General features: G+C 41.4%; 1 protein-coding gene across 5 annotated transcripts in view; it reads left to right on the forward strand.

Annotated features, from left to right (window-relative positions):
• The first annotated feature begins 202 nt into the window (after positions 1–202).
• itpk1a (inositol-tetrakisphosphate 1-kinase a) overlaps positions 203–13,448 on the forward strand; it is a 68,872-nt gene continuing 55,626 nt past the window's right edge. For 2 of the 5 annotated variants that reach the window (XM_014145055.2, XM_014145056.2), the window contains exons 1-3: positions 1,718–1,974; positions 2,203–2,323; positions 10,277–10,301. In XM_014145055.2, coding sequence (XP_014000530.1) covers positions 1,887–1,974; positions 2,203–2,323; positions 10,277–10,301 — 234 coding nt within the window. In that variant the 5' untranslated portion in view covers positions 1,718–1,886. Of the gene's footprint in view, positions 1,448–1,715; positions 2,077–2,202; positions 2,324–10,276; positions 10,302–13,448 lie in introns of those variants that run through there. The other 3 variants (XM_014145058.2, XM_014145057.2, XM_014145059.2) reach the window with 3 other exon arrangements.

The raw sequence follows: 13,448 nt of genomic DNA on the forward strand, positions 1-13,448 counted from the left end.
CGAGTTATCTTGAACGCTTGGAAGCCGGGGATTTCCGAGATTCCAGTTGTTTTGAACGCGGCATATATACCAACAGGAAATGAATGGAGAAATGTATAACGCTCCGCCCAGCCGACTGTCGACCAATCGCGTTTATGTTGTCAGTTTGCGTCACAGGTTGCTAAACTGGTCGTCGCGTAATCCCTTCTAAAGGTCAGGGTTTGAGTCGAGAAACCTGCCTATTTTGCTCGAAAGTACACGTTAATTATCTCAAATCCTGGAAAATAGGTTTTAAAATTGAGCTTCTTGTTCATTTAATTCGTGCTCATGTTGGGTTTTTGACTCCTTGAAGACGAGAGGTCCTTGTCCGAGTTTTTGTAGAATGCACCGTACTGACTAATGCCGGGTTCAAAACAACTGGGAACTTGTACATGTCTAACTTCAGTGCGTTCAAAACAACTGGAACTCAGAAAAAACGAGCTCCGACTGGAAATAATTGATTTGAACCGTCATCCAACTCGGAATTCCAATTGGTGAACTCGGGCCTCTTTCTAGATCTTCGACTTTCCGACCTGAAGATCACTGACGTCATGATTTGACCTTGTGTTTTTCGGAGTTCCTAGTAGTTTTGAATGCGGCAAATGTACGGACAACGTGAAATCCATAGATAGGGGGCCTAATGAATTTATTTCAATTGACTGATTTCCTTATATGAACTGTAACTCGGTAAAATCGTTGAAATTGTCTTTGTTCTTTATAGTTACAGACATGTATTTTTCGGTAACTGGTGACGACCCGATATTCGGGATACAACAGCGTCACAGAAGTTGAAATAAGATATGTTGCTTGTGTAGGCTACTAGAATATAGAGTTTTTAAGGGGGATATATACGTATTTAATAAGGCACTGTATGCACGCAAAATTGTATGCATTTGTGTTGCACATCCACATTCATACAGTACAGCATGCCAGGAAAAGTATTCCAATATATAGTCTACCCGTTGTCTGTCAAATGAATGGCCTACCACTAGATGTCGCAATGTGAGCAGTGCACCTTAGCCTAGTAGTCTACCGGTATTATCTTATCTTTCTACCGTTTTGTGTAGATATCATCCAACAATCATCAACATTTATTTAGCCAGTGTGCGCAATTTTGACCATGTTCACTTTAGCATATTTTCCCCATTTCACCCACCTCAATCTATGGATTGAGTGAATTGACAGCTGAGCTGATTGTGTCACCCAATAGGTAACTTAATTGGTGCCTCCTCCCACTGATATGACAGCACGACATTCAAGTTTATTAAAAGCTTTTCACAATTCATCTGGGCCTGTTATTATAGGAATAGCGTCCAATGCATCATCTTTTCTGAGCTGACCATTTGGGCATATCAGGTTCTCTTGCAATTATTTGACTGTTCATCTTAACCAACAATCAAGGGACCTGTTGCGGTGAAGACCAGATCAGGTACGTGGTGTCTAATTTTGTAGGCTAGCAAGTATTAACCCAAAATAGCCTATTTGTGTGTATGTTTTGGTGGTTTCTGGGCTACACAAAGGCTACAATTAATAGGGCTATAGCCTAACACTAATTTGAAGAGGTTCTATGCATTTTTCCAATATTTCATAAGCAGAAACTGACCAAGTTGCTTTGTACAAGTCCAATATCGGCCACTTCCAAAAACAATCGAGCGCTCTCGGTCTCCCCCTCTGATTGTGATTCAAAGCAATGGAGTGAGCATTTTTCCCGTTCCTATGCGCACAACAGACGTTTGCAAGCTCGCGGAAGGTTTACAGCACTTGTAGGCCTACGATTTTCAGCCACAATTCACGTCTGGAGTCACATTTAGGCTACTTCATCCGATAAACATCAAGAAATGAATTAATTACTTATAAATGACTCGTAAATGCATTCAATTTCTCAAAGCAAATGTTTCTGGCACGGAATATCGGCACTTTGGGCAAGAGAGGGACACAATTGGAAGGGAGATCGTGGTCAGTTAGTGTCCTGCACTAAGGATTGTTGGTAACCAGATTTACCTGAAATACAGCTGGAGTAGCCTATGGTGCATACCTGGAATACAGATCGTGTCTAGGGTATTTAAAGGGCTCACAGTTTGCAAGAATGAAAACATTTCAGGGGAGAATTAGCTATCTTTGGCACAACAACGGCAAGAAGAGCTGGCTTTTATGAATAACTATCTTTCATTATGTCATTGTCAGCAAGGGCACCAACGCATATTATTGAGATGCAGACTCTTCTGAAGGGCAGAAGAGTGGGCTACTGGCTCAGCGAGAAGAAGATCAAAAAGATGAATTTCCTGGTATTTGTGGACATGTGCAGGTAAGAACATTTAACATGCTATTAGCCTACCAATACATTACGTAACCACGAACGTATTCGTGACGTTAAGCCAATAGTTTCCCGTCACTTCACAATGGTTTCACGACTTTTACCGTGTGAAACCTGTTGCTGAGATGTAGAGGCTGTTGCTGCCTTCTAGAGGGACAGTTTAGTCGTTTTCCCTAGTCGGACATGCATAATAATATCAATGTGATTGGATTACAGTCAGTGATTTTCATCCAGATGTTTCCACGTTGACCCATCGCCGGGGTGCTGCAGCAGCCCCTAAAAAATTAACAAAAATACACTTTTACCCCAAATCTTCACCTCAAGAAGTTGCAGGGTGTGGCAAGCTTGTCTTAACATGTATTCAGAGAGGCTACCTGGCAGACAGGTTTTACAGGTTATTCAGATGGACTATGACGTTTTACTGAAGCCAGTGATTGGACATGACATAGTCCGGTCCAAAATGATTGGCACCCTTGATGAAGATAAGACTGTATAAAATAAATGATACAAATACTGAGCTATAGTGTATGCTCCAACAAATTGGGAAATTATATTATTTTGTACTAATACAATTTCTCAAATGTATTTTGTTTAAATTAATAAAAGAAAATAGGTGTCACAATTATTGGCACCCCTGTTTTCAGTACTTTGTGCACCCTCCCCCTGTGAGGATGGCTATGTGGCTATGCTGGTCCAAATGAAGGTGTCATTAAGCCCCCCCCCAAACATTGTAAATATTTTCACATGACCCTTCCCTTGTACTGTAAAATTAACACCCTCCCTCAGAATTAACTCAAAATAGTGTTTACGACCCAAAATAACTTAGCCACGCTTATAAACAGTGTGATCGACTTTACCACTTCAGCATTTTTAACAGGTCTCTTTCCATTCATCAACTGGCCACTGAACAGTTTGGATTGATTTTATTTGTCAGTAAAGAAATGGATATCAATCATGACCCAAGGTATGTGGATACTCGTCGAACATCTCATTACAAAATCATGGGCATTAATATGGAGTTGGTCCTGTCCTTTGCAGCTATAACAGCCTCCACTCTTCTGGGAAGGCTTTCCGCTAGATGTTGGAACATTGCTTCTGGGACTTGCTTCCATTCAGCCACAAGCATTAGTGAGGTCGGGCACTGATGTTGGGTGATTAGGCCTGGCTCGCAGTCGACGTTCCAATTCATTCCAAAGGTGATTGATGGGGTTGAGGTCAGGGCTCTGCAGGCCAATCAAGTTCTTCCACACCGATCTCGACAAACCATTTCTGTATGGACCTTTCTTTGTGCACGGGGGCATTGTCATGCTGAAACAGGAAAGGGTCTTCCGCAAAGTTGGAAGCACAGAATTGTCTAGAATGTCATTGTATGTTGTAGTGTTAAGATTTCCCTTCATTGGAACTAAGGGGCCTAGCCCAAACCATGAGAAACAGCCCCAGACCATTATTCCAACTCCACCAAAATTTCCTCCCGAGTGGCGCAGTGGTCTAAGACACTGCATCGCAGTGCTAGCTGTGCCACTAGGTTCTGGGTTCGTGACGGGGAGACCCATGGGGTGGCGCACAATTGGCCCAGCATTGTCTGGGTTAGGGGAGGGTTTGGCCGGCAGGGCTGTCCTTGTCCCATCAGGCACTAGTGACTCATGTGGCGGGCCGGCCGCAGTTCACGCTGACATGGTCGCCAGGTGTACAGTGTTTCCTCCGACAAATTGGTGCGGCTGGCTTCCAGGTTAAGTGGGCATGTGTCAAGAACCTGTGCGCCTTGGTTGTGTTTTGGAGGATGCATGGCTCTCGACCTTCGCCTCTCACGAGTGCTTACGGGAGTTGCAGCGATGAGACAAGACTAAGTACCAATTAGATACCACGAAATTGGGCAGAAAAAAAGGGTAAAAAATATTATATATAACACACAACCCTCCCAAAGCAAAAAAATTAAGTTTGACAACCATCCCCTATTTTTGGACCACCCCTGCCCCACAGTCATTTTCAATCTGTCCTTTAGCAATACTGCCAGTGACTCAAGTGGACAGCAAACAAACAAGATAATAAAAATCCAGACCCTTTTCCTTCAAAATATTTGCTTTTAGAATGTCAGGATATTGTAAAAGAAATGAGGAAATGAATCCATAACCTGGTAATGAGTGCAGGGTTGGAGTAATGGATTATTAAAAAAAAAAATGTTTTTAACTGAATGTAATCTGTTAAATTACCAGCTAAAATATTGTAATCAGATTATAGCTACATTTTAGATTGCATTTAAATTCAGACAGGATGTTTGCGAAAAAATCGTTCAACGTTCTGTTTTCTCAATGACTTTCAAATCAGCATTTGAAAAAAGGCGCATGTTGAGTCAGAGACCACTTTGACACACCAAATGCATTTGATGGATCGCGGGAAAAGAGCAGGAATAGGCTTTTCTAGGCTACAGTCCAAGCTAGATCTTCCAATGGTGCAACGGCTGTCGGCATCCAAAGATATCGGAGTTGAGTAAACGCTTGGAGGTAAGGACAACAACAGTGGTGTAGCCTATGGGAAGAAATGGATATCACTTATTATTGATATCGACATGGCACATTGTCGCACTGCTGCTCTCATTTAGCTATTTGCGCCTTACCGATTTGTGGTGGATGACTGTTAACAAATATGTGTGTATTTTAACCCAATGGCTGAATTGCTTAACTTTTAAGCTGCCTATCAATTTTTGTTTTTAACTATTGGACAGCCAGTGAAAAATATGCTTTTGCAACCGCTGCATAATGCGGATCCCAACCTATGGAATAAAATTGAGGGAGTCCCTACCTTCTGAACTGTGGTATTGTGTTCATACTGTCAGAAACAAGTTTAATTCAACAAGACCACGTGGGGCATACACATGCTAAAACTTGCCACTTGATAGTTGCTAAATGTTTTGACTTTAAAAATTAAGAATATTCTTCAAGAATCAATCAGTGCATTCGGAAAGTATTCAGACCGCAACTTTTTCTACATTTTGTTACGTTACAGCCTTACCCAAATGGATCAAATTTGTTTTTTGTCTTAATCTACACAATACTCCATAATGTTTTTTCCCCCCACATTTTTAAGAATAAATAACTGAAATATCACATTTTATGTAAGTATTCAGACACTACTCAGTACTCACTTTTGGCAGTGATTACAGCCTTGAGTCTTCTTGGGTATGGCGCTACAAGCTTGGCACACCTGTATTTGGGGAGTTTCTCATTCTTCAGTGCAGATCCTCTCAAGCTCTATCAGGTTGGATGGGGAGCATCGCTGCACAGCTATTTTCAGGTCTCCATAGATGTTTGATCAGGTTCATGTCTGGGCTCTGGCTGGGCCACTCAAGGACATTCAGAGACTTGTCCCGAAGCCACTCCTGTGTTGTCTTGGCTGTGTGCTTGGGGTCGTTGTCCTGTTGGAAGGTGAACCTTCGCCGCAGTCTGAGGTCTTGAGCGCTCTGGAGTGGATCAAGGATCTCTCTGTACTCTGTTCCTCAATCCTGACTAGTCTCCCAGTCCATGTCGCTGAAAAACATCCCCACAGCATTATGCTGCCACCACCATGCTTCACCGTAGGGATGGTGCTGGGTTTCTTCCAGACCTGATGCTTGGCATTCGGGCCAAAGAATTCAATCTTGGTTTCGTCAGACCAGATAATCTTGTTTTTCATGGTCTGAGAGTCTTTAGGTGCCATTTGGCAAACTCCAAGTCGGCTGTCATGTGCCTTTTACTGAGGAGTGGCTTCAGTCTGGCCACTACCATAAAGGAATGATTGGTAGAGTGCTGCAGAGATGGTTGGAGAACCTTCCAAAAGGACAATCTCCACAGAGAAACTCTGGAGCTCTGTCAGTGTCCATCAGGTGCTTGGTCATCTCCCTGACCGAGGCCCTTTCCCCCCCGACTGTTCAGTTTGGCCGGGTGGCCAGCTCTAGGTAGAGTCTTGGCGGTTACAAACTTCTTCAATTTTAAGAATGATGGAGGCCACTGTGTTCTTGGAGACCTTCGATGCTACTGATATTTTTTGATAACCTTTCCCAGATCTGTGCCTCGACACAATCCTGTCTCAGAGCTTTACGGACAATTCCTTCGACCTCGTGGCTTGGCTTTTGCTCTGACATGCACTGTCAACTGTGGGACCTTTATATAGATAGCTGTGTGCCTTTCCAAATCATGTCCAATTAATTGAATTTACCACAGGTGGACTCCAGTCAAGTTGTAGAAACAGCAAAGGGTCTGAATACTTAGGTAAATAAGGTATCTGTTTTATTTTTAATACTTTTGCGAACATTTTCTAAACCTGTTTTTTTTCTTTGTCATGGGATATTGTGTGTAGATAAGGGGGGGGGGGACCATTTTAATACATTTTAGAATAAGGCTGTTACGTTACAATGTGGAAAGAGTCAAGGGGTCTGAATACTTTCTGAATGCACTAACTTTTGTAAATGCCTCATGAACTAGTTCAACTGTCACACCCCACGAGAATCTATAATATAAGCTTGTTTTTCTCCAATGTTTGTAAATGTAAACAAACACTGTCATTGCTTTCAAGAGGGTGCAACTTCCTGTAAGTTGCTGTTAAAATTGCTACAAATAGAGCTCACATGATTCTTTAGTCTAGATGTCAGCGGCATGTCTGTTCTACACAATATATGCATATTTTTATATGTTCCACAACATGGTGTACTGAATGTGCGGGGCCCTGCTGTCCCTAGCTGTTTTTGTGGGTGGACCAAACCATTCCACGCTAAACCCCACCGCCTGATGACCGTCTTCTTGGGCTGACCCAGATCTTGCCTGGAAACCCGTTCAGTCCTCGGGGGGCCGGAGTGGGGTCACACTTTTTCCCCATCCCTAGTAAACACAGCTGATTTGAATCTAACTGCATTCAAAACTGAAGATCATGATTTAGTCGATTATTGGAGTCTGGTGTGTTAGCAAGGGCTGCGGATAAAGTGACATAAATTGGCCCCCGAGGACTGTTGCCCATCCCTGACCTAAATAAAAGCATGTCCCAATTGTCATGTTGTAAAATATATAATTTGAGACTCTTGCATATCTATTACATCAATAATACACATCTAGCCAAGAGCATATTCAGTAAAGGCTTAACCCCTTGCTTGACAGTGCAATGAAGAATCATCAGACAACTCACATGGATGCTAATGCTAGGTGCTGATTGTTTGGTTTTGAGGCTTTAGTATTTGTAGCATGATGCTCTGTACTCATTACATTGCTGTGTGTTTGACACTCATTTCTTTTCTAGTCAATTTGAGCATTTCATTCCAATTCAAATAATTCATTGACCGTTTTAAATTGGTGTGCGCTGAATACAATTCATTTGCTGGTTGTTATGCATTTCCTGGTTATGTAACAAGACATTTATTCCATTGTCATAGCTTTGTGGATTTATTGGAGAAGGGTTTCTCATGGTATTTGTCAGTCACAAAGACACCTGTGGTTGAAGTGTCCCCTAAACTGGTTTATTTTTGGGGGAAATATTTTGGTACTTTGACTGTCAGAATAGGATGCTGCTCATTTTGTATATTGCCAGAAGCAACCTAGCAAAATGTTACAGCCCGAATTCAAAATGGATTAAATGTATATTTTTCCCCTCACCCATCTACACACAATAACCCATAATGATAGTGGCAATGTTTCAAGTTATTTTGCAAATTTATAAAAAATTAAATGCATATCTAATTTACAATTATTCACAATCCTGAGTCAATACTTTGCAAAAGCCCCTTTGGCGGTGATTATATCTTTGAGTATTGTGCAAAACTGATACAGACATACCCATCTGGATTTGTGGATTTTCTTCCGTGCCGATTTTCTCAACCTCTGTTACGTTAGATGTGGAGCGGCGGTCAACAGCAATCTTCAAGTCTTTCCACAGATTTTGGATTTGGCTGTGCCACTCAAGGACTTTTTAACTTTGTTGTTCTGAAGCCATTCCAGCATTGCTTTGACTGTATGCTTGGTCATTGTTCTGTTGGAACGTAAATCTTTGCCCCAGTCTAAGATCATTTTTACTCTGAAGCAGGTTCTCAAGGATTTGCCTGTCTTTTGCTCCATTCATTGCTCCCTCTATCCTTACCAGTCTCCCAGTCACTGCTGTTGAAAAGCATCCCTATAGCATGATGCTGCCACCACCATGCTTCGAGTTAGGGATGGTTTTATATATATATATTTTTTTAAAGTAACCTTTTATTTAACCAGGCAAGTCCATTAAGAACAAATTCTTATTTACATTGACAGTTTACACCGGCCAAACTAGGACGACGCTTGGCCAATTGTGAGCCGCCCTTGGCACTCCCAATCACGGCCGGTTGTGATACCGCCTGGACTCAAACCAGGGTGTCTGTAGTGACTCCTCTAGCACTGAGATGCAGTGCCTTAGACTGCTGTGCCACTCGGGAGCACAAGTGGGTAATGAGGTGTGCCTGGTTTTCTCCAGACACAGTGCTTTGCATTCAGGCAAGAGTTCAATTTGTATCAGTCCACAGAATCTTGCCTTATGTGCTGTCTTTCACGTGCCTTTTTGCGAACTCCAGACGTGCTGTCATGTGCCATTTTCTCAGGAGTAGCTTCCATCTGGCCACTCTCCCATAAAGCCCAGATTGGTGAAGTGCTGTAGAGACTGTTGTCCTTCTGGGAGGTTCTCCCATCTCAGCCAAGCAACTCTGTAGTTCTATCAGTGGTCATTAGGTTATTGGTCTCCTCCTTGACCGGTTGCACAGTTTGGTTGGATGGCCAGCTTTAGGCAGTCTGAGTAGTTTCCCAATGATGGAGACTACTGTACTCTTGGAAACTTTCAACACTCTAGAAATAGTTTTATACCCTTCCCCAGATATATGCCTCATCACAATTACATCTCTGAGATCTACAGACGGTTCCTTGGACTTCGTGGTGTAGTTTTGTCTGACACGTTCAACTGTGGGACCTTATATAGACCGGTGGGTGTCTTTTCTAAATCATGTCCAAACAATTGAATTGGCCACAGGTGGACTCCAACCATGTTGTAGTGACGTCTCAAGGATGATCAAAGGAAATTGATGCACCTGAGCTCCATTTAGAGTGTCATAGCAAAGGGGTGTGAATACTCATGTAAATTTAGGTTTCTGTATTTCCTTTTACAGTACATTTCTAAAAACATGTTTTCACTTTGTCATTACAGGGTATTGTGTGTAGATGGGGGCGCATAATCCATTAATCCATTTTGAATTCAGGTTGTATCACAGAAACATGTGGAATAAGTTAAGAGGTATGAATACTTTCTGAAGGCTCTGTATACCAACATAGTAGTGCTTCGATATGTTCTCCTTTTCTATCAAACACCTTTCGGTTTTTGATCTGCGGATCATGGTACAGGTCTTGTGACAAAATGAATGTCGCAGGATAGTCCACTCTGTAACAATAGCCACTGTTTTCCAGAGTCCTGATGCAGTACAGTGTACATTGTTGAATAAATCCGTGAGCCTGTTTTCATAAAATCCCTTTGACTTTTTTTAACTGCGTAGTCATTTCAGAAAAATATGGAGTAGCCTTCACTGTAGTTTGACTGTATTTGTGTTTGTCAATTCATTATCACATGTAAATCCAGTATCTTTTCCAATCAGCTCAACCAATACTGGTTCGTTTGAATTTTAGATTAAGTGGAATTTCCCTTTAATCTTCAGCTGACTGCTTGCAAGTCTCGCTAATTAGCTGATTGCACACACCTGTGCTTCCATTTGTTTTTAAATGGATGATATTCAGGGTGTTACGGCTGGTTTGTCATGCAAGTTTTAATTTAAAAGAAACTTTATTATATCCCAATCTGTCTTGTCAATATGAGAGGGTATCGGCCAGCTATCTCACAGTAGACATGTTAAAAGGACTTATCTGATGTCTTCTCTATTGCCACAAAGTTGTAATGAGGATTCCTTTTCTCCTTTTCCCTTAGGAAACGAGGCATAGAAATGGTTCAGGTAAGTTTCATTTAGATTGTTTATCCTAACCTCACACCAGTCATACTGGTGTTTTCTTGTCCTTCAATGCAAGATACAGTTCTGATATGGGGAACCAAACCTAACTCCAATTTGATTTGCCACATGCGCTGAATACAACAGGTGTAGACCTTACAGTGAAATGCTTTCTTACACACCCTTAACCAACAATGCAGTTTTAAGAAAAACAAGTGTTAAGTTAAAAAAATAACAAATGATTAAAAATAATGGATTTAAATAACAGTAGCGAGGCATTATACAATGTTCTGGCGCACAGGTTAGTCGAGGTAATTGAGGTAGTATGTACCTGTAGGTAGAGTTAAAGTGATGGTGTGTAGAGGTTAAAGGGGGGCTGAACTCACAAAATCTGCATGTATTTTTCTGCTACCTCATTAACACTAGAACCGCCAAGACGGTTAATCTGACTGTTTTCAAGTTTGTAATTTTAAGTTTTAACCTTGAACCCTCCTGTCCCTGACTTTTCCTAAATATGTGTATTTTACACTAGCAGTACTTTGAGAACTATTGTTGGATTCTGGGGTAAACTTTGAACATTGTTATACTCCGAGTATAGGAACATTAGTTACAAAGGAGACATGAGGTGTGCCATAATGAAGCTTGGGAGGGGCTGAGTGCAGGGAAAACAATCGCATGTGACAGTACTGATAAGGGGAGAAACCGTTCTTGCTTAGCAAGAATGATTCAATGTTTAGTGATCAGGAGACTACACCCAAAGTGGGGTATGAATACCACCACGGGGGAAGCCATGTCTTGGTCTGAATTACAGCTGTAACGACCCCTTGGGAAGAATTACACTTGGTTAATCTTCTCTAGTGTCAATTAGAACGTAACAATATCAAAAGACAACTTTCTGAGCGTTTCTACGTCAAAGAGCCATGCCTGTCAAAATGGGTATCAATAGCCACCAGTCTAATAAATCCATTTAATATACACAATCACAAAAGTCATAAACATAATACAGTCTTAGTATTTAAAAAGAACAGAATAGCGTGTTGAGTGTTTCTGTGCTTAATGGACTTTGTCTGTGCAATGGCAATGAAATCAACTTGTTAATTTAGCAGACATCACGTTATTCCTCTGCCCTACCAGTCAACACATGTTACAGCATAAATACAGTATAACAGAATAAAATAGAAAGGGTATTTTTCCCCAAAATGTCTATTGCTGATTCCTTATTTGTCAATGCACGCTGCACTGGTTATCACTCTTCATTCTTAGTTTGACAATTGATAATATTTTCACCCATTGTCAATTTCATCTTGTCTTAATCTATATGTGTATGACGATGGGTCAATATCACATTGAAATTGGTTTTAATATAGTTTAGGTATAGTTTGGATGGGACATTAGCTGGGCAGGCAACTGTCTTAAGCCTCGTTCACACTGAAGGCATTAATGATCAAATTCTTTATGGAATACTGACCAAACGTTAAGTTACAGGTGACCGTATCAGATCTGTGTGTTCAGACGGCAGTCACTTTCTGTCATGGCTACACTAGTTGTCATAGTAATGACGGGGGTGTGCGCAGTGGTGTAGGCTGATTGGTGCTCACGCTTCATATCACTCAAGTTATGTAGCAAGGTAAGGCAACAATAATGCCTGCCATGGGCCTTTCCCACTTGCTTTGAATGTTCAAAATCAGTCTAAGAACACATTTAAAGCCTCAGATAAGATTATCCAACTTCCAAAGCAAGTCCTATTTGGCGAGCCACAGCTAGCTAGGTAGCTGTTAAGCTTTCTAGCACATTCACTCATTTGTTTGTAAACAATTAACAAGCTACTTAGCTACCTACCACCTGTTCTTGTCAAACTGTCAGAGTAGCTAGCAAGCAACAAGATATGCTAAATAACATCTAACCACTTGAAGGCAAATAAACCAGATTTGACCATTCAGACAAGTCGCAGAAGGTGGTTTGGAATGTCAGATTTCATGCACTTTTTGGCTGTTCAGACTGCAGGAAAAATGAGATGAAACATTTTACTGATTTACATTTGGTGTCCTGAGGTTTGCTATTTAATATGGAATATTTACGCAATTGATATATCATTGTCAGAATGACCCTGGCCATTCTAGTAGTTAAGGAATTCAATCCCTCTTAAGTTACTAGCAACATTTCACCCTCAAAATAAATCAAGAAATGTAATTAATTTCGAAGTTGTCGCTGAGGAGGTCTTAGTCACTCAATTTTACATCTCGCTAAGGCAGGGTTTCCCAAATTCGGTCCTTAGGATCCCAAAGGGTGCACATTTTAGGTTGTTACCTGAGCGCTACACAGACGATTCAAATAATCAAGCTTTGATTATTTTTATCAGCTGTGTAGTGCTAGGGCAAAAACCAAAACGTTCACTCCTTGGGGTCCCGAGGACTGAGTTTGGGAAACGCTGCGCTAAGGCATTTTGCGGTATTTCTCAAGTAAAAAAATGTATGGAAGAAAGCTAGTAGTGCACTGCAGAGTATCGAGTCAGCTGCTGCACTCAGGACGGATTTATGAGAACATGTCTAACTTCAGCAAGCTGTCAAACAATGCAAATAAAGTATACATGCTGTTTCAGTGCCCAAAATCTCTAGCTAGTTCCATCTGTCTATGAAGCTAGCAGGCATATTGAGCAGGCAGGCCACGTTAGCTAAATCAACTTTCAAGTCACTGGTGAGTTGAAAAGTGCTTTGGTGCAGTTTTTTAAAAATATTACCGTAGTGTGCATCTGTCTGGCAGTGTTTTCATTTAAGCAATAATACATGAGGCCATGTGTTATGACATTTTTGTCATAGCCATGAGGCGAAGCGGAGTAACCACCATTGTCTAAAGCAAATTATATTACAAAACAGGTCGCGGCGGGACACAAGATGCTCACGAATGGCTTTTGAAATGTGGAATATTGACAAGTGGCAATTGTGATGCAAGCGTGCATCGTTTCAATTATAATTTTGCCAAAAAGTGGTAGACTCTTGGGATCACTCTCAATCACATCAGCAAGTGGCCGCTCGATAAAGGTTTAGGTCAAGGGTTCTTTCAACAACATTGACGAGGTGTGTCTTATGCAAACAAGTCTGAGGCTCTGCATAATGTGGGCAGGTCTGTCTCACTCTGTAGATTCTGCTGTATGAT

This window comes from Salmo salar, chromosome ssa15 (assembly GCF_905237065.1).
Source record: "Salmo salar chromosome ssa15, Ssal_v3.1, whole genome shotgun sequence".
NCBI lineage: Eukaryota > Metazoa > Chordata > Actinopteri > Salmoniformes > Salmonidae > Salmo > Salmo salar.